The sequence below is a fragment of the Aspergillus aculeatinus genome (assembly GCF_003184765.1).
Source record: "Aspergillus aculeatinus CBS 121060 unplaced genomic scaffold BO66scaffold_7, whole genome shotgun sequence".
NCBI classification, from domain to species: domain Eukaryota; kingdom Fungi; phylum Ascomycota; class Eurotiomycetes; order Eurotiales; family Aspergillaceae; genus Aspergillus; species Aspergillus aculeatinus.
The window spans coordinates 38,575-65,924 of record NW_020291476.1 but is presented as its reverse complement, the minus strand read 5'-3'; the positions used below and the strand labels follow the sequence as shown (position 1 = coordinate 65,924).

General features: G+C 56.4%; 11 protein-coding genes across 11 annotated transcripts; 4 read left to right on the top strand and 7 right to left on the bottom strand.

The window, feature by feature from the left end:
- Window positions 1–19: 19 nt before the first annotated feature.
- BO66DRAFT_367010 (RNA methyltransferase) lies at window positions 20–1,207 on the bottom strand. Its single transcript, XM_025645277.1, has 4 exons — window positions 1,039–1,207; window positions 873–971; window positions 506–798; window positions 20–445 (listed from the first exon to the last, which is right to left on the bottom strand). The coding sequence occupies exons 1-4, from the start codon at window positions 1,122–1,124 to the stop codon at window positions 201–203; spliced, it is 723 nt and encodes a 240-aa protein (XP_025507163.1). The 5' UTR covers window positions 1,125–1,207; the 3' UTR covers window positions 20–200.
- A 252-nt stretch (window positions 1,208–1,459) lies between these two features.
- On the top strand, window positions 1,460–2,864 carry BO66DRAFT_314932 (putative Golgi reassembly stacking protein; the record flags this gene model as incomplete). The annotated part of the gene is made up of 4 exons (XM_025643452.1): window positions 1,460–1,659; window positions 1,683–1,791; window positions 1,878–2,379; window positions 2,509–2,864. The coding sequence occupies 4 exons, from the start codon at window positions 1,460–1,462 to the stop codon at window positions 2,862–2,864; spliced, it is 1,167 nt and encodes a 388-aa protein (XP_025507162.1).
- A 189-nt stretch (window positions 2,865–3,053) lies between these two features.
- BO66DRAFT_388932 (MICOS complex subunit MIC26/MIC27) lies at window positions 3,054–4,286 on the bottom strand. The gene is made up of 3 exons (XM_025646678.1): window positions 4,250–4,286; window positions 4,101–4,193; window positions 3,054–4,011 (listed from the first exon to the last, which is right to left on the bottom strand). Exons 1-3 carry the CDS (start codon window positions 4,274–4,276, stop codon window positions 3,364–3,366), a joined length of 768 nt encoding a protein of 255 aa, XP_025507161.1. The 5' UTR covers window positions 4,277–4,286; the 3' UTR covers window positions 3,054–3,363.
- Window positions 4,287–4,595: 309 nt separating this feature from the next.
- Window positions 4,596–7,253, top strand: BO66DRAFT_388931 (mitochondrial intermediate peptidase). Its single transcript, XM_025646677.1, has one exon. It carries the CDS (start codon window positions 4,797–4,799, stop codon window positions 7,179–7,181), a length of 2,385 nt encoding a protein of 794 aa, XP_025507160.1. The 5' UTR covers window positions 4,596–4,796; the 3' UTR covers window positions 7,182–7,253.
- A 490-nt stretch (window positions 7,254–7,743) lies between these two features.
- BO66DRAFT_468659 (uncharacterized protein) lies at window positions 7,744–9,627 on the top strand (the record flags this gene model as incomplete). The annotated part of the gene is made up of 1 exon (XM_025652668.1): window positions 7,744–9,627. One exon carries the CDS (start codon window positions 7,744–7,746, stop codon window positions 9,625–9,627), a length of 1,884 nt encoding a protein of 627 aa, XP_025507159.1.
- A 138-nt stretch (window positions 9,628–9,765) lies between these two features.
- BO66DRAFT_388930 (uncharacterized protein) lies at window positions 9,766–10,563 on the bottom strand. The gene is made up of 3 exons (XM_025646676.1): window positions 10,408–10,563; window positions 10,204–10,274; window positions 9,766–10,148 (listed from the first exon to the last, which is right to left on the bottom strand). The coding sequence occupies exons 2-3, from the start codon at window positions 10,272–10,274 to the stop codon at window positions 10,010–10,012; spliced, it is 210 nt and encodes a 69-aa protein (XP_025507158.1). The 5' UTR covers window positions 10,408–10,563; the 3' UTR covers window positions 9,766–10,009.
- Window positions 10,061–14,706, bottom strand: BO66DRAFT_220119 (M protein repeat protein). The gene is made up of 2 exons (XM_025642670.1): window positions 10,204–14,706; window positions 10,061–10,148 (listed from the first exon to the last, which is right to left on the bottom strand). The coding sequence occupies exon 1, from the start codon at window positions 14,572–14,574 to the stop codon at window positions 10,339–10,341; it is 4,236 nt and encodes a 1,411-aa protein (XP_025507157.1). The 5' UTR covers window positions 14,575–14,706; the 3' UTR covers window positions 10,061–10,148; window positions 10,204–10,338.
- Window positions 14,707–15,654: 948 nt separating this feature from the next.
- On the bottom strand, window positions 15,655–18,507 carry BO66DRAFT_388927 (uncharacterized protein). The gene has a single exon (XM_025646675.1). The coding sequence runs from the start codon at window positions 18,381–18,383 to the stop codon at window positions 16,140–16,142; it is 2,244 nt and encodes a 747-aa protein (XP_025507156.1). The 5' UTR covers window positions 18,384–18,507; the 3' UTR covers window positions 15,655–16,139.
- A 149-nt stretch (window positions 18,508–18,656) lies between these two features.
- Window positions 18,657–20,404, top strand: BO66DRAFT_468656 (phosphotyrosyl phosphatase activator). Its single transcript, XM_025652667.1, has 3 exons — window positions 18,657–19,439; window positions 19,490–19,841; window positions 19,892–20,404. Exons 1-3 carry the CDS (start codon window positions 18,811–18,813, stop codon window positions 20,306–20,308), a joined length of 1,398 nt encoding a protein of 465 aa, XP_025507155.1. The 5' UTR covers window positions 18,657–18,810; the 3' UTR covers window positions 20,309–20,404.
- A 39-nt stretch (window positions 20,405–20,443) lies between these two features.
- On the bottom strand, window positions 20,444–21,868 carry BO66DRAFT_417994 (Saf4/Yju2 family protein). The gene is made up of 3 exons (XM_025649712.1): window positions 21,738–21,868; window positions 21,663–21,672; window positions 20,444–21,553 (listed from the first exon to the last, which is right to left on the bottom strand). The coding sequence occupies exons 1-3, from the start codon at window positions 21,748–21,750 to the stop codon at window positions 20,500–20,502; spliced, it is 1,077 nt and encodes a 358-aa protein (XP_025507154.1). The 5' UTR covers window positions 21,751–21,868; the 3' UTR covers window positions 20,444–20,499.
- Window positions 21,869–23,658: 1,790 nt separating this feature from the next.
- Window positions 23,659–26,843, bottom strand: BO66DRAFT_435281 (beta-mannosidase mndA; the record flags this gene model as incomplete). Its single annotated transcript, XM_025650834.1, has 5 exons — window positions 23,659–26,003; window positions 26,069–26,295; window positions 26,395–26,475; window positions 26,573–26,579; window positions 26,654–26,843. The coding sequence occupies 5 exons, from the start codon at window positions 26,841–26,843 to the stop codon at window positions 23,659–23,661; spliced, it is 2,850 nt and encodes a 949-aa protein (XP_025507153.1).
- Window positions 26,844–27,350: the final 507 nt, after the last annotated feature.

Genomic DNA, 27,350 nt, shown 5'->3' with positions numbered 1-27,350 from the left:
ACAAACGGTAAAGTGCTAAGGGGTATTTAATTACTTCTAACCAGACAATCAGACAATAATGTACAGTAAAGTGCAAGCCTGCGAGCATCTCCAAGCGGGGTGAGCTTTATCTCCGCATCACCTAGATAAACGCAGCCCCAACGAACCATTCTAGTGAAAACAAGAAAGAAAGCAAGAAAGAGTAAGTTAGTCACAGGCCGTCATTGCAGATTGAACCCACCATAATATACACAGAGGGCTTTGCTCGCGCCCTCCATGCAGTAATGCATCACCGTTGCATTCTGCCCTTCCTTGACCACCTTGGCCATCTGCTTCACATCCGACGTCCGCGGAAGATACAGAGCCATGTGCTCGGTGAAGAGTGAGTATTCATTGTATAACTTCGCCAACGAGTAAGGCTCCATCGTCCGGAGGTTGAAGACCTTATCCGACCGGTAGCCGGGTCCTACACCAGTTGTCAGTCAGTGACATGCCTGTTCTAAAATCGAAGGGGCATATAACCCACCTCCCCACGGCGGACTGGCGAACAGAACACTGTACGGGGCCAGATCCATCAATTGGTTCTTGATGATCTCGAAGCAGTCGCCCTCGAACCAGGTGATCTGGTCCGCCACGCCGTAGATCTTGGCGTTGTGTTTCGCGCACTGCAGGACGGCCGGGTTCTTCTCGATGGCGTAGACGCGCTTCCACCGGCCGGAGAGGGCAAAGGCAATGGAGTTCCCGCCAGCCCCGGCGAAAGCATCCACCAGGACCATTCTGTCCGCGGGGGCGGAGCTGGCCATATGCTCTGCGATTTTGCTACAGGGAGGATTGTTAGCTCTGAGCTTGCGCATTCGCATTCGCGGGTACGGGAATAACAATGCAAAACGTACTTGGCCACGGGCTCCGGAGTGACACCGAACCAGGCATCATCGGTCAACCACACCCCCTCGTCATACTTAGAGAAGATCTTGTATCGTTGAGCCCAATAACTGTGGGGGATGGAAATAGTTAGTTAGGTTTGAGATGCATGCGAATTATGATGACCGGAGAACTGACTTCTGGATATCCCACGGCACTTCTCCGAGCTCGTCGTAGTGATGCACCTCCGGCGGAGGCACATCTTCATTTGGATCGCGCGCCATGAAGCAGGGAGAGGGAAATCCCCGAGAAGAATCTCAACAGGTTCTGCTGCTTGACTCGATCGCAGCGCGGCGGCGCATTATTACCGACGACGGAGAGAGAAAGCAAGACCGATAAACCGGGGGCGATAAGCGATAAGTTCCAGACGGGCGGTGTTTGCGTTGTTTGTTTGAAATACATGGCCAGCCAGCATAGTTCCAGGTTACGGGGCATGATTCCTCCCTCCACGTTGCGCCCATCAACGAACAGCTTCCACTACATTGAGGTTGAGGACGAGACTGTACACCCCCGATCGCATCCAATCTTAGCCTTCTTACGGTCTACCTCTCCGCGCGACATGTTCGGCGCCTTCAACCGCTTCATCGGGCTGGAAGCCGAGCCAGCTCAGCAACCCCGATCGTCGACCGCGGACAACTCCTTTGGCTTTCAGGTACTCCGCAACAAGGACCCGGAGGTGCCCCTCGAGCCGTGGTTTGATTTCATCATCGGGATCAATGGACGTTTGATTGTACGTTTGCTAAGTATACTTGGCCGTATGTCTAATCTTCTCCTAAACTAAGCCCTCCTCCACTTGCCAAAACACAGGAAGACCCAGACCCTCACCTCTTCGCAACCGAAGTGCGCAATTGCGCCGGCTCCAGCGTAACCTTTGAAGTCTGGAGCGCGAAAGTAAGCCCCCCAAACCATTCTCCCTTCGAACCTCATAAACAATCATCAGTTCAAACCTCACCTAACCACCTATACCACCTCCCCAGGGCCAAAAATCCCACAGCGTCTCCCTCCCCGTCCCCGCAACCCCAACCGGAACCCCAGGCCCAACCCCAACCCTCGGCCTAGCCGTGCAACTGGCCCCGCTCTCCTCGACGCAAAACATCTGGCACGTGCTGTCGATCCCCTCGCCGCTGAGCCCGGCCTACCGGGCGGGCCTCCTGCCGCACTCGGACTACATCATCGGCACGCCGAGCGGCACGCTCCGGGGCGAGTCGGCGCTGGGCGAGCTGGTCGAGGACCACCTGGACCGCACCCTGGTGCTGTGGGTGTACAACAGCGAATTTGACGTCGTGCGCGAGGTCGAGCTGATCCCCACGCGCGGCTGGGGCGGCGAGGGCGCCCTCGGCGCCGAGCTGGGGTTCGGGGCCCTGCATCGGTTGCCGGTCGGGTTGGGGGAGGAGGTTGAGGGCCCCGGGGAGGTGGTCTTTGAGACGGTCCCGTCGGGCTCCCGAGGGGATGGGTCCGGGGCGCAGTTGGGGGGGTATGGTCAGCAACAGCAGGAGCAGCAACTTCAAGGGTACGGGTACGGGTACGGGTACGGGTACGGGTATGGGGATCAAGGGCAAGGGCAAGGGCAAGGGCAAGGGCAAGGGCAACAGCAACAGCAACAGCAAGAGCAACAGCAAGAGCAGCATCAGTTCCTCGTGCCGGCAAATCTGAGCTCCCCGCCTCCGCCGCCGATGGTGGGGACGCCAACGAATCGCGTGGCGAGTCCGGCGACGACGTCGACGGGGGCGGTAGCAGGTCATGGACGTTCCCACCGGAAGGCGAGAGCGGGGCCTAGTCCGTCGGCCTTTGATGAGTATTTCGCCGAGGGGTTGCAGAAGAGTAAAGAGTTGGATTATGCCCCGTCGAGTCGGAAGGGGACTCCCTTGCCGCCGCCCCCGAAGAAGGGTGGTAGTGGTGGTGCGGTGCAGAGCCCCCCTCCGCCGCCTGTAACGAGTGGCTCGCCGAGTCCCGCGGCGGAGTAAGAAGAGTACTAGTAGCAGCAAAGAATCTTTTATGTCTCGTTGTAAAGCATCGTGCGTTGAGTCTTTCGGAGTTGAAGCTGTCAGGGTCCGGTGGGGTCGGTCTGCCGATGAGATCCTCTTTTCTTGCCGTAGATGGCCCCGGATTGTTTACGGAGCTTGCCACAAGTTATGGGAGGAAGCTTGTCTAGAGTCGTACTTCTGAAATTCTAACCCTCTTAAAGTACACACATACACACAACCAGACAATAGACAGAGAGACGGAAGGAGGATAAGCTATGCCAGCAGTAGATATAAGAGTCCGGTAGGTAGAATCATCCCAATTCCACGGCCACAAGAAAGTCTTTCAACCAGCGCTTGGAGGTAAGGAAAAGGGGGAGAGAAGCAATATATCACGTCCGCTTCGAAGCAGAGAGAGAAGAACACAGGAGAAGGCTAAACACCAAGAAGTCAAGGCAGAGAAAGGTAGATTGCATTCTAGCAAGACAAAAGGAGCACCGCTTTAGTGGCCCTTGCTGACAATCTCCTCCAGCTTCTTGCGGGCCTCTCCGATCTTCTCCTCCATCATGGCGCGGCCCATGGCGCTGTGGGCGACACCGGTGTGGTAGAAGTGCTCGGCCTGCGCGCGGAAGCGCAGGTGCGAGTCGGCCACGACGGGAACCTTCTTCTCGTACTCCCAGACGAGGTCGGAAACGTTGCGCATGGTGACGGGCAGCAGGGTCCAGGCGGCCACGGTGCCGAAGGCGAGCGGGGAGGCAGTGCGGAGGATCAGGCCGCGGTTACGCGAGACAATGGAGCCGGCCATGGCGGCGACGACGACGTAGACGCCCCCGGGGAGGAGGCGCTCGCCCGACTCGGGCGAGGGGGCCAGCGAGGCAACGGTGTTGGTGAAGGCGTTCTCAATGTGCAGGGCCCGCGACAGGAAGTTGTTGAAGCAGGTCTCCACGGCCAGGGAGTTTTGGTATAGGAATAGACGGGCTTGACGGACCTGGGCCGTCAGGATATCTGTAGGGGTCGGGGAGGAGGTAGCGGAGGAGGTGGTGGGTGTGGCCGGGATGATGGACGACGAGACGGCGGCGGGCGTCGAGGGAGTGGGAATGTTTCTGGTGGTCGGAATCTCGTCCTCGTAGTCATCGTAAATGGGTTTCTTCTGAGTAAGAAAGAAGAGAACAGAATATCGTCAGACTACCATTGCTGTGACTGCAGTCAAGTTCCATGATATGAGACGGAAGGTCGTACCAGGTCCCGGGGCTCTTCTGCAAAGGCCGTCCGCCGGGGATAGAGAGCGACTCCTCCAGCCAAAAGAGAGGCGGCGAGGGGAGCCACAGCCCGCTGTTTTGAGGCGGTTAGTGAAGGGATTGGAGCTTATGAAGAATTGCATTTCGCACCTGTTGGAACATTGGCCGAAAAGACATGGTGCAGAGAGGCCAATGGAGGAGGGGATGGAGGAGGAGGAGGAAGGTCGGAGGGAAGTTGGATGGATGAAGTTCAGATCGGGAATGACGGGAGGTGAACCTTGAAGTTGCCAAGCGGGTTTTTTCGCTCTCCCGTCGCAGCGGCGGCTCGGCCACTCCTCCGTCATCCCCCGTTGATTTCCTTTCCCTTTCCTTTTCCTTTGCCTTTGCCTTTTGCCTTTTCCTTTCAGCCTCTCCCCTTCTTTCTCCGCTTCCCCTCCTCCTCCTCCTCCTCCTCCTTCTCGGCTCTTCCTTTCTCCACATACACCTCTTATCTTTGTCTGTCCCTCTCTCTCTCTCTCTCTCTCTCTCTCTCTCTCTCTCTCTCTCTCCTCTGCTCTATCTCTATTACCGTCCACCACTCCTGTCTCATTTTGATCATCATCATATTACCTGCTCGTTCTCCACGGTATAAGCCGATCCTGATGTCGGAACACCATCTACAAGCCACTCACTCGCCCTAATCCCCGCTTATCCCATCATGGGGTCGCCTCACATGCTCATGCCACTGCGGCGGCGTCCGTGGACTTGTCGCACGTGTTTGTCCCAGGCCCGACGCTCACTGAAGACGGCTGCCGCCCACCGTCCCGCTAGAGACTACACACCCACCACGAATCACCAGAAGCAAATCGAGGACGAGACTCTCCGTCGCGTGTTCGATTCGCAGCCTTTCTGGCGGGAGTTCTCTCAGAGCAGTGCTGCCCAGTTGAAACCCACCGGGCTGGTTCAAAACCAATACCTCACCAGCCCAGATGGCTTCCGCGTCTTCGCTACCTCCACCCTGCAGAAATGCCAGGCGATCGTCACCAAAGTGCTCGCCGCCTCGACCGTGAAGGAATACCGGACCATGGCCCGTGATCTCGACCGACTCAGCGATCTGCTGTGTCGGGTGATCGACTTGTCGGACTTTATCCGGGTTATTCACCCGGATCCGCAGGTGCAGGAGGCGGCCACGCAGGCATATGCGCTCATGTTTGAATACATGAACGTTCTAAACACGACCACGGGCTTGAATGATCAGCTGAAGAAGGCAGCTGCCAACCCGTGGGTCACGTCACATTGGTCGGAGGAGGAGAAGATTGTGGCGCAGATCCTTATCAAGGATTTCTCTAACTCAGCCATTCATATGCCTCCGAACGAGCGACAGCGGTTCGTCAACCTATCGACAGAGGTCAGCCAGCTAGGATCAGCCTTTGTCAATGGCGCCGAACCGGCCCGGGCTAAAGTGTATATCGAGGCCAACAACCTGCGCGGCTTGGACCCCCTGCTAATACACAAAATGAAGCGGTGGACGACTAGCGCCGTACCCGTGCCGACTATGGGTCTCATCCCGCGATTGGCGCTGCGATCGGTCAACATGGAGGACGCCCGCCGAGAGATCTACCTGGCTACGCGGACGTCGAGTCGGAATCAGATCCAGGTTTTGGAGAAGCTGCTCACGAAACGGGCGGAGCTCGCGCAGCTGTCCGGCTTCGAGAGCTTCGCACATATGACGCTCCATGACAAGATGGCCAAGAGTCCGGAAGCCGTGGCCAAGTTTCTGACGGCCCTTGTCGGCAGCAACCGTGAACTCGTCAAGGAGGAGCTCGCGAAGCTGCAACGCATGAAGGGCGCCAGTCCACTGCAACCGTGGGATCACGCGTATTATGTGCACCGACGGGTTCAGCAGTATGCAATCTCGCCCCGGTCGCGGGAGTTGAACGCAGTACCCGAATTCTTCTCGCTGGGCACGGTGATGCAAGGCCTGTCTCGCCTATTTGAACGACTGTATGGAGTACGGTTGGTGCCTCGGGAGACGGCTCCCGGTGAGACGTGGATGTCGGACGTCCGCCGCTTGGATGTGGTCGACGAGTCCGGCCGACACCTTGCGGTCATTTACTGCGATCTGTTTTCGCGGCCCAACAAGCATCCGAACCCGGCCCACTTCACTTTGCGGTGTGCGCGGGAGATCTCCGCCCAAGAGGTGGCCGAGTGCGCGACGGTGCTGGATTCGTCGGCGCATCCCAACGACGGCATGGCGACGGCGATTGACTCGAAGAGCAAGACGCTCCGCCAGCTCCCCACAATCGCTCTAGTGTGCGACTTTCCCGAGCCCCCCGCGACGGGAGCGGGACGCCCGGCTCTGCTGACTGAGCACAGTGTGCGCACGCTGTTCCACGAAATGGGACATGCGTTGCACTCCATTCTCGGACAGACGCGATTGCAGTCCATCTCGGGAACGCGCTGCGCGACCGACTTTGCCGAGCTGCCCTCGGTGCTGATGGAGCATTTTGCCATGGCACCGGAGGTGCTGTCGCTGTACGCCCGCCACTGGGAGACGGACACCCCGCTCTCGGAGAGCATGATGCGGAGCATGGCCAAAGAGCGGACTGCGCACGCCTCCGTCTATGGTGCTGTCGAGAACGAGGCCCAAATCCTCATGGCGCTCGTGGACCAGGCTTACCACACGCTGCCGGCGAATCGGCCGATCGACAGCACGGCACTCTACCATGAAGTGGCGACGACCCATTCCAGCCTGCCCGATCCCACGGACACGCTGCCGCTTACTTCGTGGCAGGGATTTTTCGGCCACTTGTATGGCTACGGGGCCACCTACTACAGCTACATCTTCGATCGGGCGATCGCCAATAAGATCTGGGAGGACGTGTTCCGCGGAGGCAAGGCGGCGGTGGAGCGAGACGCCGGCGAGCGGTACAAGAAGGAGGTACTCCGCTGGGGTGGTGGACGCAATGGGTGGGAGTGCGTGGCTGGAGTCTTGGGCAGCCGGAACGCGGCCAACGCGGATGGGCGCTTGGTGGAGGGCGGCGACGAGGCGATGCGCGAAGTCGGCCGATGGGGGCTGGGGCGCGATGGAGTGTCTGGGTGAAGTATGTATATATATCAGGTCATCTGTATACTACGCTAGACGGACATGCATAGAGCTGGTGCTAAGGTTGAAGTCTCACAGGGCTCCTTTTTTTTTTCTTTTTTTTTTTCTTTCTTTTTTTGTTTCCACCCCGGCCAGGCGTAACGGTAGCACGGCAGCACGGCATTTAACGCCACGAGGACGTTGAACGGTCTGGGTCAGCACGGATGCTACTGTAGAAGAGGAGGTCTGCATGGATGGTAGCTTGAGGAGGGAAGAAGATTGGGGGAGGTAAGGAGGGTGAGTTTAATGAGATTCCTGGGAATGAGGGAGAAGGAGAGGGAGAGGGAGAGTTGAAGCTAGGGCTGCATGTCTCAGCATCAGCTGTAGACTAGCTGGAGACTACCAGTACTGCCATGCATGTACTTTTGGCTCTTATCTTTCCTCCTCCTCTCCTCTTCTCTAAGTAATAGTTAGTTACTATATAACCCGATCCAACCCGTCATCCCATCCCATCAGTGAAAAGAATGTCCCCTTCTTCACGTACAGTATTGCACAACATTAATGCCTCTCTCTCTCCAATATGCCTCCCCTCAACCCTACCCTCACAACAACTTCAACCTCATCCACCCTCCCCCCTCCCTCCTCCATCACTCTGAACCACAACCACCCCTCCACCTCCACCTCCCATCCCGATAAGTACCTGACCCCAAAGAGGAATCCCACTCTCCTCCGCCGCAAATCCACCATCCACCACCTCCGCCACTGGCTCTCGCAGCACCTTCCCAACCCTTCTTCTCCATCCCCGTCCCCATCCCACCCCCCGAAACTCCTCCCCCGCTCCAAATCCCTAAGAAAACCAACCTACCATCGCTCCCCTCCGCCTCCTCTCCAATCCCAGAGCCCCCGAGACCTACAACACCAGCCCTGCAAACCCGAAACCGACACCGACACCTTCTCCACAACCATCTCCACCAGCAGCTCAAGGTCATCCTCCCCGACCCCGTCCACGAAACACCTGAATACGGAGTATGAGGCGTACTGCCGGGCGTTTTCGTCGGGGTTGACGGCCGAGAGTTACGCCTACACTAAGGGATCTGCCCCGGTGAGGTATGGAGACGATCGAGGGGATCAGGATCAGGATCAGGATCAGCATTACCCTCATGCAGAAGCTGCAGCAGCTGCTGCTTCTGCACGCGCAACAAAAGCAAATCCAGGCCTAGAGCTCAACACCACCACCACCACGGAGAAACCAACCCACCTCCACGCGCGAACAGGGTCACCGGGCAGAAATGCGGACGCAGACACGAACACGGAGTCTGCATACGAAAACGCAAACGCAAACGCAAACACAGCCCAGATCCCCATCCCTGCTTACAGCACCAGCTACCACCGACCAAACGGGGAAGTTGCAGCAGCAGCAGCAGCAGCAGCAGCAGCAGCAGCAGCGCAGCCCACCCGCTCCACCACACCAAGAACCACAACCACAACCACAACCAGAACCAGAAGAAAACGACCATGGCGAATCGACGAGATCCTTCGACCGGAGGATGTGCGGATGTTGTCGGGGGGGTATCAGCACCATCACCACCACCACCACCACCACCACCACCACCACCACCAAAACCAAGACCAAGATCACGACCACCGAGCTCATCACCCGCAGGATCGACACGATCGTCATGACTATAGGGATAGGGATAGGCATAGCGATGCTGAGCCCGAGGGAGAGCCCGAGGGAGTAGATCCTCCCGATGATACCACCACCAACATAACCCCGAAGAACCATAACCACACCGGTACCCACATCAGTAATGCCGATAAAAGCAAAGACATAGAAATGTCCTACAGCCACAACAACAGCCACAACCCGGATACCAACAACGAAAGCAATACCCTCAGTGCCCACCCTCACCCTCATATCGCCATCGCAACTACCACCCCTACTAATACAAACATCACTAACGAAACCACCACCACCACCACCACAAAACCAGACCCCGAAGAACCCCTAGAACCAGCAGCACCCATCTTCCCCCCCACAACAATCCACCCAACCAACCCAACCACTCAAACCCAGGAGATCCTGCACTGGCTACGACACCGCTCCTCCCTCGACTCCCTCGATAGACAAGGCCAAGGCTTCGAGCAGCATCGATACCTCCACGAAGGAGTCGACACAGACACCGACGCAGATACACACACACATGCAGAGACACATGCTGCCGCTGCCCCTGCCGCTGCCCCTGCCCCTGCCCACTGGCACCTCCATCCCCCCCGCCTCTCCCCGCCGCTCCGCGTCCTCACCCCGGCACGATATGAACAGCTCCGCAAACACACTACACAAAAACAACCACCCCGAAAACATTGGTGGGGGGCGGTGCAGAGCTATTGGGCGCGAATGCGGCCACGAAGCGAGGCGGCCAGGCGGGAGGCGAAGAGGGAAAAGCAGGAGGCCGACAGGTAAGAGACAGGATAAAACCTACGGTGCAATTTAGGCCTTACAACCTCTGGCGTTGTCGTTGTGTGTCACCCGCACGGCAAACAAGAAAAAAACAAAAAAAAAGTCCAATCCAGTCGGGAATGAAATTGCCGGGTGTGGATGGCTTTTTTGCCTGCTGCTTTTTCCTGTGCAACCACACTTACACGTCCAATGGGATCCCCTGGAGAGGGGCATTGTAGAACATGGGGAGAGTCACAAGAAAGAAAGCGGAGAACAGGGGTATCCTGAGTATTCTATTACATACAGCCTAGGCCAATACAACGATAATGAAAATTCCTCTTCGGGACATCATACGACAAAGGAAATAGGGTCATCCTCCCCCGAGCCCAGAGTCTTCTCTCCCCGTTCACGAGGATCCTTCCTCAATCCCTTGCTCGTCCGAACTGCTGCTCGAGCCGTTCGCCTTCTCGGGTTGCGGTGTCGTCGACTGGCTCGGAGGGTTGGGCGTCGCCCGACGAGACAACTCGGCCAATTCGCCAAGGATTCTGAGACAAGTCTGGTCAGCAGGTGCATCGGCCAAGTATGGGAAGAAACTCTTACCGTCGGTGCTCGTCATACCAATCATCATTAGTGGTACGGATGTGTTTAAGCTGCTCTTGGATGCTGGCCATCTATACATGCCAAGAAAATCAATCAGTCACTCCATGTCGGTACATACATTGGGAACGGGCGTAGTCATGTGAAAGGGTGGAAATGGGGCAGTCCCGTAGGAGAGGGAGATGACGATAAACGGGGAGATCCCACCGTTCCCTGAATAGATGAACCAAGGTCCTCACCTTCGACTGCGGTGGAACCACCATCTTCTCTGGCAAGGGTCTCTCCAGCCAACCGGCTGCCGTCCAGGCCAACCGACGAGCCCTTGGCACTGTCCCTCTCGGCCTTCAGCGCCGCCACTTCCGCCTCCAATTCCCGCGTGCGCTTGCGGCTGGCCGAGATCATCGAGTCGACTTCTCCCAGCTGGTTGAGGAGCGACATGTTCTTGTCAATCTGGCTGTTCAGGTCTCGTTCACCTTGAAGGACGCGCTCTTCCATGCTCCGGTTCTGCGAGCGGAACTGCTCGAGCTCGCCCGTCAGAGTCTCGTGCTGGCTTTTGAGTTGCGACAGTTCGTAGTTGGATGCGGCGAGCTGTTGCAGGACCGCCTCCAGCTCCGTCCTTGCGCTCTGCGAAGCAACCAAGGTCTTCTCGAGCTCTTCGGCCCGCGCCGACACGGCTTGGTGCTTCTCTTCCAACTCGTGTTTCTCGGCCTCGACCTTGGAAAGATCGGCGCTGTGCTTGCCAGCGAGCTCACCACTCACCGCAGCAGACCGCTCGGCCTCCGTCAGTTGGTTCTGAAGGTCGGCAATGGTCAGCTTCAGGCTCTCCAGAAGAGAAGCGTCTTGGGCAGCAGCTTGAGCCTCCACGAGCTGAGCGTGAACTTCCGCCAGGGTCGCGTCATGCGCATTCTGTAGCTCTTCAATCTTAGCCCGGTTCGTGGACTCGAGGTCAGCACGGAGGTTGGAAAGCTTCTCCTCCTGGATCGTCAGGAGCTGCTCAATCGCCTTGCTATGCTCTGCATCCGATTCAGCAGCCTTGGAGGCCTGGCTGGCCTGCAGCTCGGCCTGGAGTTGTTTGTGGGTTTCCTCGTGCTGCTTCTGGAGCTCCGCGATTTCCTGGGCGCGAACCTCAGCCTGGGAGGTGATCTCGTTGGCATGGCGCTGAAGGGCCGTGTTGAGCTCGGCCTGAAGAGCTTCCATCTGCTGGGCGTGTCTGAATTCCAGGTCACGCAGAAGAGCCACGGATTCCTCATACTTGGCCTGGAGCTCACCAAGTGCCTGCTCCCGGTTTCCAGAAACGTCCGTCCGAGCCTTTTCAAGCTCGACAGCATGTTCAGCTCGGATAGATTCGAGGGTCTGCGCGTGTTGTTCGGCAACAGCAGCGGCCTCTTTGGCCTTACCTTCCAGCTCCTTGCCGGCAGCGATTGCAGCTTCCTCCAAAGACTTCAACTGGCTCTGCTGCTGGGCATCCTTAGCCTTGGTCTTGTCTTCGAAAGCGTCCAGGCTCTGCTGAAGGGCCTCAGCCTGTCCCTGCTTGGTTTGAATCGCATCCTGGAGGGACTTGATCTCACCCTGGCCGGTAGACAGCTGCGATTCGAGGGCACCGACCTTCTCTTTGAGAGACTCAATTTCCTGAATCGCTAGGTCCTGAGCCGAGTTCGCACCGTCATCCAAAGCCTGTCGGACCTCAGTGAGATTCTGCTCCGTGGCCTCCAACCGTTGCCGGAGGGCGTTCAACTCAGCCTGATGCGCAGCATCGAGTTCGGCGAGCAATTCCTCGCGGTCCTCCTGCGCCGCTGCAGTGGAGGCTTCGTAGGCGGCTTCAGAAGCCTGAAGTTTGTCCCGGAGCTCCTGAAGTTCTTGAGAGTGGGTGGTGCCGGCGGACTCGACCGCCTCCTTGGCAGCAGCAAGCTCTTGTGCATGGGCAGCAGCAGCAGAAGCGAGCGCTTCCTCGTGCTTCGCCTTCAGTTCCGCGATGGTGGCAGCATGAGAGGAGATGGTCTCCTCATGTTCAGATTGAAGTTTAGCGACTGCAGCCTCGTGAACGGCTTCGAGCTCCTTGGCTTTCTCACCCATGTCGGTCTCCGTGGTGCTGCGCGCCTCAGAAAGTTCAGCCTGCACCTTCTCGAGTGCTTCTTGATGCTCGAGTTGGAGCTTGGCGACTGCGGCCTCGTGAGCAGCAGTGAGCTCTTTCGTTCTCTCGCTCAAGCTAGTCTCGGTGTCGTTGCGCGCCTGCTGAAGCTCGGCCTGGACTTTATCGAGGGTCTCTTGATGCTCAGACTGAAGCTTGGCAACCGCAGTCTCGTGTGCGATCTCGAGCTCCTTAACCTTTTCTCCCAGGCCGGACTCGGTGTCATTCCGTGCTTGATCAAGCTCAGCCTGCACCTTCAGAAGAGTTTCTTGATGTTCGGACTGGAGCTTGGCGATCGTAGCCTCGTGGGCAGCCTCAAGCTCCTTGGACTTTTCGCCCAAGCCGGCCTCGGCTTCCTCGCGTGCCTTCTGGAGCTCGGCCCGCACCCCTTTGAGAGTTTCTTCATGCTCGAGCTGGAGCTGGTTGATGACGGCCTGGTGTTGAGCTTCAAGCTCTTTGGCCTTCTCCCCCAAGCCGATCTCGGTAGCGTCGCGTGCCTGCTGCAGCTCAACCTGCGTCTTTTCCAGAATCTCCTGATGCTCAAACTGAAGTTTGGCAGTTGCGGCCTCGTGAGCTGCTTCAAGCTCCTTGATCTTTTCGGCCAGTGCAATCTCCATAGACTCGCGGGCTTGTTCAAGTTCACCCTGAGCTTTGGTGAGGGCTTCCTTCAGGTCGGCGATTTCTTGATCCTTCTCAGCCAGACGGGCAGCCGTCTCCTCACCACTTTGGTCAGTGACAGATCCAGCTTCAGCCAGCTTGGTTTCGAGCGAGGCAACCTTGTCCTCCAGGGCAGCAATGGTTTGCTTGGCAGCCTCCTCAGCCGCCCGAGCCTCTTGTTGCTTGGCATGGTTCAGGCGATCCATCTCCATGTGCAAGGTTTCCACCACTTGGTCCCGACCGTTCAATTCTCGCTGAAGATCGTCAAGTTTGGTGGCCTTGGCTTCTAAGGCTTGGATGACCTCCGCGTATTGGCTCTTCTGCAACTCCAGCTCGGCCTTCAAGGTATCGAGTTGCTCGGCGTATCCGGCAGCCGCAGCCTTTTGCAATTCCAGCTCCTTCTCAATCGCTTCCAATTGAGCCTGGTGAGTCTGCTTGAGTTCCTCCAAGGCACCAGCGGTCTCATCGTCTCCGGCGGCGGCAGCTTGCTGGGCCGCCTCCTCTAGATCCTTCAGAGACTTTTCCTCGAGCTCCTTGTGCTTGATCTCTGCTTCTTCGAGCTGGACCCGCAGGGCCTGCAGCTGCTCCTCATGCGTGGCTGTCAACTTCTCGATCTCCGCCGTATGCTGCTCTCGGAGCGCTTTGGTGGCCTCGTCAAGATCCTGGGTGGCAGTCTCATTCGGAGCCAACGATAATTCGGTCAACTTGATGTTGACCGTGTCCAGATCTGCCTTGAGTTTAGACACCGTGGCTTCACTCTCTGACAGCTGGTTTTGCAGGGATTGGATTTTCTCCGCATCCTCTCCGGCACTCTTGGGAGCAGTGCTTAGACGCTTGGTCACAGTGGATGTGGCGGGCTTAGAGACCAAGGAAGAGGGACGGGTGGTTGGGCGTGCCGTGGTGGATGAGGAGGTGGTCGGGCGAGAGGTCGACGTAGCGGTGGGCGGCCTCGCGAGTGGCTTCACGGTGGACGCTGTACTGGGCCGAGAGGTGGAAGCTCTCTTCTCGGCCGTGATAGAGCCCGCAATGCTGGAGCGTCGATCCAAGGTGGAAGTGGTGGACTTGACCGGGGCCCTAGTGGCCGGAGTACCTGCCAGCGACATGCGCTTGGCTGCACTAGAGATGCCTCGCTTCTCGTCTCCGGAACTAGCCACCGACCGGGACTTCTCGTCTGCGGAACTGACGGATGCGCGAGACCGGTGCAGGCTTGTGGTGGTGGAAGTGCCGAGGGGCTTGCGCACAGTGGTCGTACTGGTCGGGCGGGTGGGTGGCTTGTTCAGGGTGGTACCATTGGTCGTGGCGGTGCGCGAGGTCGAAGTTGTAGTCTTGGGAGGTCCCGAGACCGAGCTGGGCCGTTTCGTAGCGCTATTCGTCCCCGAGAGCGGACGTCTAGTGGTTGTAGTGCTTGTTGGGCTCTTCTTGGCCGGCGATGCCTTGACATTTTCCTTGTCTCTGGAGGCCTCGGGGCTTGTCAGGGGTCCCTCGCTCCCGGAGAGGATGGTTGCCTCGACGGGAGTCGCGGGGGGCGCGATGTCGGCCTCAAGCTCAGCGGGAGCGACAGGGGCGACGGGATCCTCAGTGGAAGCCATGATGCGGTGTGGGAGGAGGTCGCGAGTCGTTGGTCAAAAGGGGGTGGGCACCACGAGCTTCTTAAAAGGGGAGGGAGAGAGAAAGTTCTCAAGTGGGGAGTCTAGCGAATTGACAGTGTCCACGTTAGCTCGGACAGCGAAGACAAAATAAATTGAGGGGGGGGAAGTAGAGTGAACAATGCTAAAAGGGACAATGCAGATGATACAGCTCCAGTTGTCAAAAGTGGAAAGAATAGTCTAGCCACAGTCGCCAGACAGCACCAGATCACCAAGGAAAATAAAGGCAAGAACGCAAGCCAGTGAGGTTGAATGTTTTCATTTCCCTCAATCCGGCGGAGGGAGCAGCGACGGGTAGCCGAGGCGGATCTCCTTTTTTTTTTAGCCCTCCAAACTCCGGGGGGAGGACCCAGGCGGAGGAGAACAGGCGAGACAAGCGCAATTTGCGCAACCAACCTAAGCGGACTTCTCTCAATGGCAAGGAGCCCTGCTCCGACAATTGACCGGAAAGAAATGATATGATAATGGAGGAGGAGGGAAAGGGAATGGTAGGAGGAGTTCGTGCTTCTGCCGCGGGCATGGCTAGTTGGGACTGTACTTACCGAGAACTGGAAGTGGTGGGAAGTACCTAGTATCAACCACAAAGAGTACCAAAAGGTGGAACAAAGGGGCAGGTGAAAAGAGAAAAAAAAAGAAGAAATAAATTATAGTATTACAAAAGTAAGTAAGTACAAGAGAAAAATAGACAGAGAGAGATGAAGGTGGAGTGATGAGAGGATTGTCAAAATGGAAGAGAGGGATGGGGAGAGGGAAAGAGAAGAGGAAGGGAGGGAGAAAGAGAGAGAGAGAGAGAGAAAGTGAAGTAGAAGAATAGGAGAGGAGAAGAGGAGGGGAAGGAAGGAAGGAAGCTGTCTACCACACCACCACCTGTATGTAGGTACTGCCAGTACAGTCAGTAACTTACTCAAGTACATACATAGTACATTGGAAAGCTCCCCTCCTCAGCTTTTCCCCTCCAGCTCCCCCTCCCCCTCCCCCTCCCCCTTCCCCCCCAGAATGAAGCTCCCTCCCAATTAGAACCAAAAGCCAGTCTCCTCCCACCCTGCCAGGTGCACTATTTAAATGTTAGCACGGCACTGCAATGTATACCTTACCTCCCAGCCAATCTCAGCTCGTCTCCAGAACAACATCGTGTCATTGAGTTTCTGACAATATCTACATTGAATTGAATCTTTTCACCTCTTCGGGTCAATTGTTTGTTGTGGATCAATCCCCCCTTTCTCCTTTCCCCGCTATCCAGAACAATGTGATCCATGGTTACATCCCAGGCCCGTGGTTGGAACTCAACACCACACCACCACCACCACCACCACCACCACCACCAATGAGTTTAAAATTACCGCGAACCTGGGATGTTTGTCACCCACTCCCATTTGTTCCGACCCTCCTCCGTCGTCAACTCCTCTCCGATCTCCGACATATACTTCTCATACATTTCCTGAGCTTTCTTGCGAAGATCAATGATCCCGCGCTTCGAGAGCCGCCGCCGAAAATCCCCCATAATCAACTTATACCGGTTGCTCGATTTCTCTACAAGATCGTCTCGTCAGCCTCAATCTAGAATGTCCAATCAGGGTGGGAAAGCACTTACCGGGATAATCCTGCAGTCCCTGGCGAAGAGCATCCTCCTCGTCCTGCGTCCATGGGGTCAGGTTGCCCCGTGGCTGCCCTTTCTTTTTCGCGGGGGGCGGGTGTCGTGGCGCTTTCTTCACTAGGCCATAATTCATAGCCTGGACGAGCTTTTCGAGGGCGCGACGAAGGCCCGACTCAATGCAGCTCGGTTCATCGCCCAAATAGCCAGAGATCGAGTCAACCCATTGAGCCCACTCGGCAAGCGTAGTCAGGTGATCACGAAGGTTACCATACGCCTCATTGAAGAGATTCTCGTGTATATGGTAAATCTCATAGCAGAGGAACACAACCCGCGCCATAGGCGGGATTATCTCTCTGTAGAAGGCCCGCACCAGGGCCACGCCCTGCTTCTTGTCGGCCCGGGTACTACCTGCCTTGCCCAGATTGAAAACCTTCTGGAGCAGCTTTTCGTGCTTCTCGTTGGCCTTCCTCAGGAGTCGACCGCAACGTGAGACTTCATTGTCAGAGGGCCCTTCGCCACCCTCGGAGCGTTCTACGAGGTTGTTGTAGAGCGCGATCATCGACCAGATCGATTTTCGGATCGAGTCGAGCTCAGTAGTTCTGTATGACTGACTCAGTCGCGTCGATTTCCGACCTTGCCTGATGATAGCCTTCCAACTTTCCTTTTGGCCGTCTGCCTCGGACGCTTTCACGAACCACGGGCTGTCCGGTAGGAAATCCGATTCCTCGTCCGAGCTCTGGCTGGAACTGCTATCTTCATTCGATTCACTCTGCGGATGTTGATCAACTTGAGAATCGGTGCGTCCCGAATGTGGTGATCCAGGAGTCGGCTGTGCTACATCTGCCTGTGGGCGGGACGGGGGTGCTTGCACGGTTGGGGACGGGACAGCGGTCCGTCTCCGTTTTCTTGGGGTTGCAATCGGGGACGGTTCGGCCTTAGCAGAATGCACGCCAGAGTCGCCCGAGTCATTGCGGCTATCATTTGAATCAGCGGGGCTGTGTGCATCGTCTGCGGATTCTTCGCGGGTTTCATCAGGCATGTCTTGAATTGTTCGAGGTTGATTGCGAGTCCGTAAATGGCGCGATAGATCTGCTCCACCTTGGTATCTTGTAGTAACCAACTTGCTTGATCGTCCCAGCGGTGACTCTTTTCGACCTGAGGCTGATGCTCCGACAGCAAGGCTTCGCGGGTTGCTGGGAAGTGCTGCTTCTGTTGCTCGTGTTCTTCTTCGCTCTTTTTCGCCCAGAAAATTGGGACTGAGGCCCTTTTCCACTGGTATCGAAGCCTTTCCTCGCCGAGAAGTCTGACCCATAGTATCTGAGTTGTCATCGCCCGATGCTTCAATTGACAAGCTTTCCATTTCTTCATCATTATCGCTTCCAGCCTGAGAAAATGGACTTGTGGATTGGCGCTGGCTACTGTCCGATGCTTCGGAGGCATGCTCTTGCTCATCGCCAGAAAGATCCATGTCTTCGGCTAGATGTGAGTGAGCACTACTCGGCGTCGCCAGTCCTTTCACTGATTGTAGCTGCGACCCATCGTCATCTGCCACGGACGACAAACGCGAAGTATGCTGTGCAGGTCCAAGCTCTTGATCATTATCGGAGAAAAGATTCAACTGAGGTGGATCGTCTTCCATGGATCCCTCCTCTTGGAAATCAATCATCTCGGTGTCATCATCGGCCCTATGGGCTTCCTCGTCGCCAATGTCTGCAAGAACATTCGCATCTTCATCTTCCTCAGCATTGTCGTAAGCATCCTCACTTCCTTCCCCGCTATCGCTTTCCGCAACCCCGCCATTCCGTTGCCCTTTCCCTTCGGACGCAAGCACTCCGCTGCCATATTCGGGCACTGTAGTGCCTCGCAGTCGATTTTTCCACGATGGTTGCGCGGTGGGGAGTTTCGCTGGGAGTCGGCGTCGGGGCTCCGACGCCGGGGCCAATTCAGGGGATCGCGGAATCTCCCACAGGTCCTCACGTGACGGACGGATCTGAGCTAGAGTGATGCGACGTGAGCGGCGTGTAGGAGTATTCGGAGAGGTGATGTTTGATTTGGAGGGAAAGGTCTTGTGCATGACGGTGTTCAAAAAATCGACCGACTGCGTGGTGGAGTCACGCTTCCTTCGTCGCGACGCGGCGGATTGCGGAGATCTTGCCATGTTGAACGCCCATGGGGTTTGAACCTCAACGGTACAAGCGGATGCATTTCCTTCATAGCATTATGACTTGAAAATGAGGGGGGAAAACGAAAGTCAGCGTGAAATTTGCGGGGGTTGAATCGGGGAGGTGACTGACAGCTGAAGCTGCCTGCGGCTGCGGCTGCGCCTAGTCGGACCAAAACAATCGATAACACTCCGTACTACTAGTCCATCCAAGCGTCATCGACCGTTATCGATAAGTCGGCAGAGCAAACAACAGCAACTCCGCTGCCCGTCCGTCCCACCACAACCACGGCTTTCACGAGGGCAACGCAACCTGTTGGCGCAGCCCCCAAAATCTGATCTATCGAATTAGACAATTAGACCACCTGATCGCTGAGACTCATTCATTACTCGGACAAAGAAAACAGTTACATCAATTTCCAAGATGGCTGCAAACGGGCTGGTCCGTGTCTTGCCTGTCATTGACCCCTCCGCGGGACACAGCTTCAGGGAGCCCATCAAACGCATCCACGAGCACCAGGATGTGTCGGAGTTCCTGTGCTCCAAAGGCTATGTGGACATTATGACCTTCTTGCTGCAGCTAAACCGGTCCATGTTCCCCGCCAAATTGCCAGATGGGCGTGTCCAGACCTGGCCGGTGGGATCGGATGCGGTCGAGTACTCCGCGCCCGTCCGTCAACTACAGCAACTACTATCCAAGCTCGAAGCGATCCTGGAAGAAGCACCACCCGATAAGGGGCCCCGCAGATTCGGGAACATTAGCTTCCGCCGGTGGTATGAGATTGTGGAGAGCCGCGTCTCAAGCCTACTGGAAGAGTGCCTGCCCGCAGACCTTCTGAAGACTAAATCGTCCGACCCCGACGGCCCGACAGCAGAGGTAGAGCTGAAGGCCTATTTCCTGGGTAGCTGGGGAAGTCCCCAACGCCTGGATTACGGCACGGGTCATGAGCTGAGCTTTCTGGCCTTCTTGGGCGCCTTATGGAAACTAAACGGGTTTCCTCGGAACACCCCAGGGGTGGAGGAACGAGCTATCGTTTTGGGCGTGATCCAACCGTGAGTTCCATGTCCACTCAACGATCGATATCCTACTAAACCTGAATGAGCTACCTGGAACTCGTCCGAATCATCATCAAGAGCTACACCCTGGAGCCGGCCGGGTCTCACGGCGTGTGGGGATTAGACGATCATTCGTTCATTCCCTACATCTTCGGCTCGGCGCAGTACGCCCCGGCTCTTTCGCAAACGGACCAAGTACCTGATGAGGGCTCCCTGCCTGATGCACCTGACCCCAACGGTGTCGCGAAGGCGGCCGTCGTGGAACGGGAGCGACAAACAAACCTGTATTTCTCTGCTATTGGGTTCATCTACGATGTGAAGAAGGGGCCGTTCTGGGAACATAGTCCGATGCTCTACGATATTTCAGGCATCCGCACTGGCTGGGCCAAGATCAACAAGGTACTTTGGCGTCGGACCGAGCAGAATCATTGGCAACTGACAGCTGCTAGGGTATGATCAAGATGTACAACGCGGAAGTCCTGTCCAAGTTCCCCGTCGTCCAGCATTTTCCCTTTGGATCCTTGTTCAGTTGGGATCGCGACCCTAACGCGGTGCCCCCTCCGCCTACGGTGCATGCCGCTTCAGGGCCCCAGTCGCGACCCCAGGAACCTTCCACGCAGCATCCTGCACCGGGGACCACGGCGCCTTGGGCTGCCGGCTCACAGACAAGCCCCGCGGGTGGTGGCACCGCTGCACCCTGGGCTGGAGGCCCAGCAAGAGGCCCGATTCTCCCTGATACCTCACGGTTACCCCCGGGACCCATGGCGCCTACCCGAGCGCCGTGGGCGAGTGCCCAGCAAAGGCCGGCTCCGGGTGGACCGGCAGCCCAGGAGGACATGCTCACGAAGGCCCCTTGGGCTAAGTAAGCTGGCCATCTTCAAAAGTTCTACTGTCTACCATATACCCTTAGCATCAAAGATGCCCATTCTTACATCACGAACTTCAAAGTAGAAGGAATGCAGCCATGCAGTCATAAAAATCAACATGATATCAACAACCACCCAGGGTATCACGAACCACCAAAGTAACGCCAATGTAGAATATGCACAATGTAGAATCAATCAGAATCCGACGCGTAATCCACCAGCCCAGCTGAAGCCAGCGGCGTGGTCTCTGCCGTTCTCACAGGTTCACTGTCAGGCGTTGCACAACTTTCTCTCGCCTCCTCCTCAGCAAGCCGACTACTCGCAACAGTCCTCCGTCTCTTGCTCTCCGGGCGCCATTCACTCGAATCGCTACTGAGGAACGGATCCACAGCCGCGCGAGTATTACCCCTCAACTCAGTGCGAAACAGGGCCTTGCGGGTCTCCAACGCATCCGCGACCATGCCCGTCGATCGAGACGGCTTCCCCGGCGCAAACAACGGCTTCAGCCTGGTGCCAGTGGACATATCCCCCTGCCCGCCAAACTCCACCAAGCCGGCCCTAACGCGATCCTCCTCCGTCTCATCCACGACCTCAATCCCCAAACTCAACTTATCCCTCAGCAACTGCGTATCGGCCTCCTTCCTCTCCAACCCCTTCCTAACCTCCCGGAAACCCCTCCTCAACCGCCGCGAATTCTCATACGGATCCTCCCAATCCCTCGCCTGGCGCGCCTGCAACTCCAGGATCCTCTCCGTCTCCGCATCACCCCGTCTCTTATCCTCCACCTTCCCCTCCAACCTCGCAAACGGATCCACCTCATTGTTCCTCTGCCCATGCCCAGTACCCAACCCCCCCACCAAAATCTCGCCGCCCTCCCCCTGCCCCTGCCCCGCATCAGCGGCCCCGAAATCCCTCCGCCGGCCCCCTTCCACAACCACATACTCGGTATTCCGCGGGTCGGTGCGGATCTCAATCCACCCGCCGCAGGCGGCATGCTTCATCCGGAAACTGTACACGGGGGTGGAGTAGTACCGCCCCACGGGTTTCTTCTCGGCGTTGAACCGCACCCCCTGGCCGATCAGGGTCTCGTGCGGGCGGCACGTGGTGCACCAGACGGCGAAGGGCATCTCGAAGCGCACGGTGAGCGCGCCGGTCGTCTTGAGGTGGCGCGCGCGCGCCCCGAGCGGGTGTTTCTTGTGGAGCGCGTTGCCGGTCGTTGTGCCTTCTTGGTCCGGGGGGACGTATCTATCGCGGTGCGTCAGGAGTGAATATGGATAGGGAAAGGGGGGGTTGGGGTGGGTTGAGGGGTGGGGAGGGTGAACGGGGGGCTGAGGGGGGATAGGGTAAGACAAACCGTCCCATGTCTGTAGTGCGTTGTGGTTAGTGATTGCTGGTGATGATGGGCTGGTGAGGGGTGCGGCGGACTTACTGAAGCCTTGCATCTTGGAGTAAAAATTTCCCTTGAGGGGATCAAGGTTAGATGGTGAGTTGGAGAGGTGTAGATTGAATTCTACCGGGCCTGGTAGGCCGGCGCGATGAGGACGCGGGGGGGGATTGTGGTGGGGGAAGGCGTTGATAAGGAAGTATAGAGTGGCCCAGTGGGAATGGTGTGTCGAGGCGACCTGATTTTCTGCCACCGCCTGGATTGAACAGTTTCGATGCCTGATTTTCTGGACCTGTTCATAGGCTGGTGCCTGAATCTCTCTCGCGAGGTTGCAGGCGTTCTACCGGTCATGTGCCTAACAAGGCGGTGGGAGTTTAACCAGTTTTCCCGCCGAGTTTTGGCCGGCTGTTTTGACCATTATTCTGCCGATTTCGGGCGGTCAGAGGGAAGAGAGCAGTTTCCTGGCCTGATTTCCTGGGCAGATTGGATCATGCCTTATTTCTTCTTGTGAGGTCGCGGGCGTTCTGCCGGTCATGTGCCTAGCAGGGCGGTTGCAGGCGAGTCAAGTTATGCGGGTGTTGCTTAGTCGCCTTTAACTTACGTCTTGTAATGAATCTATTCATAGTTCCATCTATCACTCATGCGGAGACCTCTCACTCCTAATAGATTGATGCCAGTCCTGTTATCATCTAAGTATCTTCTTGATTTGTGATTTGTGAGTTAGTCTGGCATAGCATTGGTATACTGTTCGTCTCACATAGATGATCTTCCCAAAGCGTGGAAAATGTAGGTCTATCGGGGATATCTTCCTCTCGATCCTACGCATTATTGTTGAAAAGAGGAGTTTCCCCTCTGTACACTCAGCAATGCATGCATTGGAGATCCTGCGGAATCCAGAAAGAGAAAGACATAAAAAGAGGTATGTCAATTCCCCTTACTGCTTCGCACAACAAAAGAACCGAGCCCGAATCGAGTTTCATGGAGAGACTATCCATATAGACGACGGGCTCCTCCAGCCTCATCTCTCACTGCCGCATACAAAGAACGGCCCACTCGCAGAAAGGGTCCCCGAACTGAGAGCGTTGGTCTTGGGACTAACCGTCTCCAAAGCATATGGCACTGCAGTCAAATTCTACTATCCAAAACAAGCATTTCAGTCTTCTATCCACTACTACTAGAAATACCCATTGAAAATAGATACACCAAGATACTTTCTTCTCTCGCCTGCGATGTGATAGCTAGTGACCTGGGATCTGGGCATCCTCGACAGTAACTAGAGCAGAGTCCAGCCCTTACATCAGACAGACAGCGTAGCGTGACTGCAGTGAGTGTGACGTGCAGGCAGGCTACCTACCAGTCATAGAAGGAAGGCGCAACGCAGCTGCGGCGATCATGGGCCGCAAGTGCCCACTGAGGATATCCCCAACTTTACATCTTAGGAAGATTGCCCGTCCGGTACAGTACATTACATCAGAATCGAGCGCACTGCGGCGAGCAACTTAGCCACTACACCATATCGGATCTTGTTGTTAATGACTTGATTACAAAAGAATCATGGATCATGACGTAGCGGTGAATGGCGCAAAGGCCGTGGAGGACCGCTGGTGTCGTAGAATTGACGCTCCTTCTGTATCACTGCTAGAAGGGTCAATTTCTCATGCGGCTCGCCTTGTACTCTGCCTTCCATTTCTTGTTGCATCATTCATTATGGGTATAGGGCTGTGCATACCCAACTATACAGGCGAGGTCAGTCGGGCAGGACATGTAACAAAACTAAAAGTCTGACACTTCACAATGGCGTGTATAGTTCTCTAGCAATGAGGAGAGCAGGGGTCGAGCTTATGCTCAAGCTATAAGCTGTACAGGCTTTGAAAAAGTAGTACAGTATCCATTCACAAAGCGATTCATCTCACATAACAATGTTATTCATTCAATTCTATACACTACCCTAACCGCTCACTGAGTACTAGATCCCATCCTCACGAGGATCATCGCGTCTCCCTTTATCCCCCCCATTCAGATCCCACAGACTCCTGACCGTCACATCATGCACCCACTCCCCATCCGTCTCATCCGCCTGCACCACAAACCCCACGACCTTCTTCTGACCCGGCACCACCACAAACGAATTCTCCTCGAAATACCCCACCACCCCCTCCGGGTGCTCCAACCACGTATACAGCGCCACCCCGGCCGTCGCTTCGACCTCGAACTTCCCCGACTCCGCATCATACCTAACCCTCACCCGGGGATCAACCAGATCCAGGTCCTTTGGGAATGCGGGCGTGAACCATTGCTCATGGGTGAAGGTGACCTCCTCGTCGGTGTTCGGCAAGTACCCGGTGGCGGTCAGCTCCAGCGCGAGGATGGCATCCTCGTGCCGCGGCAGGGGCTGCTGCTTCATGTTCATCCGATACAGACGGGTGGAGTTGAGGGCGCCGACGTGGAAGGGAAGCGGCTTGGTGGGGAGGCCGCCGTTCGAGGCGATGGGCTTGCCCGACAGATCGCGCCAGGTAAGGATGACGCTCCCCGAGGCCGCCGCCCACAGGTCCGAGGTGACGTAGATGTCCAGGGCGCCGGTGGTATAGTTCCAGAACGGCGAGACGATCACGGGCTTGTAGATGTCGCGCGCCACGTAGTGGAGGACCTTCCAGCGGCCGCCGTACTCGATCCCCGCCCACGAGGGCGCCTGCCAGATGTCCTCGAGCTGCCAGTACAGGGACCCCAGCTGGCGCTCTGGCCGCCCGCTGCCACGCCGGTAGAACTGAATCTGCGACTTGTAGAGGTCCGCCTGGAAGAGCTGGGTCGCGTGGCACCAGGCGCTGAAGTTGGCCAGGGGGTCGGACGGGATGTTGGGCGTCGGGTAGTAGGCCAGCACGCCCTGGGTCATCTCGCCCATGCCGAGCGAGGTGTTGTGGTAGTTGTCGGTCATGAGCCCGCCCGCGGGGTAGTGGTGGTTGCGGAGTATGACGACGCTGCTGTTGAAGGACAGGTCGGCCGGGTCCGTGAGCGCTTGCTGCCAGGTTTGCAGGCTGGGCATGCTGTGGAAGCCGAACTCGTTGGCGAACCGGCCCACAGGATAGGTGCCGTAGTCGAAGGCGATACTCGCGTCGTAGTTGTAATGGTCCGTGTCGCCGTAGTATTCGCCCTCCGTGGTGTTGCTGTAGCGCTCAGCCATGGGGACGGGTGCGGAGAGGTCGATGTCCAGGTAGCCCTCGGTAGTGCTGCTGGGGGAGTAAGAGATGGACCGCGTGTTTTCGTAGACGAGCGGCAGGAAGAGACTGATGTATAGCTTTTCGTACTCGCCCACGTAAAAAGGGTACGACTCCGGATCGGCCGCCTCGACAAGCAGCAGCATCAAAGATTCGATCTCGTTGCCACCGGCCCATAGGGCCAGAGATGGGTGGTGGTTAACTCGTCGGACGTTGTAAACTACCTCCGCAGCAACGTTCTTCAAGAAAGCGTCGTCCGTAGGGTACAGCGCGTCGCTAAACTGGAATTCACTCCACAGAAGGATTCCCTTCTCGTCCGCCAGGTCGTAGATATAGTCGTGAAGGTATGCCCCGGAGGACCAGACGCGGAGCATGTTCTGGTTGCCCGCCACGACTGCATCGAACAACCGAGTCATCGTGTCCTCGGTAACCCGAGTCCAGAAGCAGTCAGGTGGAATCAGGTTTGATCCTTTGGCATAGAACTCATGTCCATTGACTTCAAAGTGCCAGTTCGCCCCAGGAGCGATCCCTTGCGCCAGCTGAGCGTCGGTGATATTGCGCTGATTGAGGAAAATCGTGCGGAAACCAGTTCGCTTCGTGATTTCAGCGATGGAGTGATTTCCCCCATCGGTAACCGAAATGGTCACATTATAGAGATTCTGCTCACCCAGGCCTTGCGGCCACCATAATTTCGGGTCAACTCCCTCCAGAACCGTGACACCCGTCACGGACCCCTCGATGACAGTGATGTTCGTCAGAGGCCGTGAAGCGAGAATCTCTCCGGACTGTAGATCTTTCACCTCAATCGCCATAGATGGGTTCTCTGGCAGAGAGCCCAGGTAGTCCAGACTAGCATTCACCACCCACGGCTGGGTCTGGTCAGGCGGGAGGTAGTTGATCTGTCCCAGCCGGTAGATATCTAGGTCCGTGTTGCGGACATACACCGGTGCCGCCTGTTTCAGCTGAACCACGTATCCAGGCTTCCAGGGTCCAGCCGGCGCAAATGCCGGACCCCAGTCCCAGCCAAAGTCCGACTGTTCCTTGCGCATGAACCACCGATTAGGATACTCGTAGGTGATCTGGACTCCCTCGGGCCATGCTAAACTATCATTAGCCTCTCATCCCCCATCAAAACAATCTTCAGGAGAAGCAAAAGGCACTAACTCGGCGAACTCGGGTCCTGTGCAATGGCATCCACAATATTTGGCGCACTGCCAAACTGAATACTCAAAGTTGGCTCCTCAGGACAATCTTTAAGAATGGAAGAGACATCGAACATGTACTGTCGAAACTGATTATCCGTCGCCCCGACGAACTGCTCGCAGAACGAGATCGAGGTGAACGTGTCCAGCCCGTCGAACACCAGCCACGTGGAATCATAGTCCTCTCCTCTATAGTAATCAAAGGTTCAGATTAGCCAGCTCAAATCCCTTCTCACACAAAACAAACCCACATCTCTACCACCAAGGTAACAGGAGCGAATCACTTACAAGCCTTTGATTTTCCCACTGGTATACGTCCAATTGGCATCCGCAATCCACCTCAGATTGAAGTCATTCAGATCATTATATCTGTGCAGGATCTTGTTAGAGAAGAGCGCCGAACGACATGCAGTATCCCCCTCGAAGATTAGGGGATCATCGGAGCAGGGTGCAGGTCAATACTTACGGTTCATCTGTAAACATTCAACACAGTCAGCAAATCTCAGCCCGGAAATCAGTTGGTAAATAAGAGAAACCATGATCTCACCAATTGTTCCCTCCCGCAAGAGATCCATATGTACCTGAGACGGAAACTGGGCCGGCACCGTACGATTCAACGCGGCACTGCTGAGCGTCCATTGTTCAGCACCCAAGTCACGGACATATTGGCTTTTGCTCGCTGAGGGCAAGAATAATACGCCCAGCAGCGTGATGGCTATTGTGGGAAGCGCACGCATGGTTGTTATTTCGCTTCAACAGGGAAAGGGGGCAGTTCGGAGATGATGGCTGTTCTTGATCCACGCTCCACTTGCGGGCAAGAAGAGGGGGTTTTATCTCATTTCACGACGACAACCAGGAAGAATCGGAGTTCAGCCGAGACAATAATGAGTGACGTCTTGCCATCCTGCAGCAAGGGTCCAGGTCTGAGCGACTAGACTATATAAGTCAAAGTGACGGAGCCAAGGGAGGGGGAAGCTGGGTTGTACGGAATGTCCGGACGGCAATCGGACAGGCCACATTTGTGCTCTGGTATGCGGTGCTGGATATTTGGTTACTCGGGTCTCCGCTTGGCGATTTGGAAGCTTCATCAGGCCATTGAAGCATGTCCAAGATGAAGACCAAAGCCAATTGTACGACCGAATCCACGTAGGACCGGATAAGTGGGAAGAGAGATGAAGGATGGAGGTTGGCGGGAGAAACAAACCAAACAAGCATTAAATTGACTAGTGGGCGGAGGTGCAGTG

Bases quoted from the DNA above. Each gene is read 5' to 3' on its own strand.
- BO66DRAFT_220119 (XM_025642670.1), bottom strand. From the start codon at position 14,574: ATGGCTTCCACTGAGGATCCCGTCGCCCCTGTCGCTCCCGCTGAGCTT.
- BO66DRAFT_388930 (XM_025646676.1), bottom strand. From the start codon at position 10,274: ATGGCCAGCATCCAAGAGCAGCTTAAACACATCCGTACCACTAATGAT. The intron at 10,149-10,203 runs GTAAGAGTTTCT...GACTTGTCTCAG, and splicing joins TGGTATGACGAGCACCGACG to AATCCTTGGCGAATTGGCCG.
- BO66DRAFT_367010 (XM_025645277.1), bottom strand. From the start codon at position 1,124: ATGGCGCGCGATCCAAATGAAGATGTGCCTCCGCCGGAGGTGCATCAC. The intron at 972-1,038 runs GTCAGTTCTCCG...CATCCCCCACAG, and splicing joins GTGCCGTGGGATATCCAGAA to TTATTGGGCTCAACGATACA. The intron at 799-872 runs GTACGTTTTGCA...TCCTCCCTGTAG, and splicing joins ACTCCGGAGCCCGTGGCCAA to CAAAATCGCAGAGCATATGG.
- BO66DRAFT_388931 (XM_025646677.1), top strand. From the start codon at position 4,797: ATGGGGTCGCCTCACATGCTCATGCCACTGCGGCGGCGTCCGTGGACT.
- BO66DRAFT_388927 (XM_025646675.1), bottom strand. From the start codon at position 18,383: ATGGCAAGATCTCCGCAATCCGCCGCGTCGCGACGAAGGAAGCGTGAC.
- BO66DRAFT_388932 (XM_025646678.1), bottom strand. From the start codon at position 4,276: ATGTCTTTTCGGCCAATGTTCCAACAG. The intron at 4,194-4,249 runs GTGCGAAATGCA...GCCTCAAAACAG, and splicing joins TTCGGCCAATGTTCCAACAG to CGGGCTGTGGCTCCCCTCGC. The intron at 4,012-4,100 runs GTACGACCTTCC...TTTCTTACTCAG, and splicing joins CAGAAGAGCCCCGGGACCTG to AAGAAACCCATTTACGATGA.
- BO66DRAFT_468656 (XM_025652667.1), top strand. From the start codon at position 18,811: ATGGCTGCAAACGGGCTGGTCCGTGTCTTGCCTGTCATTGACCCCTCC. The intron at 19,440-19,489 runs GTGAGTTCCATG...AACCTGAATGAG, and splicing joins GTTTTGGGCGTGATCCAACC to CTACCTGGAACTCGTCCGAA. The intron at 19,842-19,891 runs GTACTTTGGCGT...GACAGCTGCTAG, and splicing joins GCTGGGCCAAGATCAACAAG to GGTATGATCAAGATGTACAA.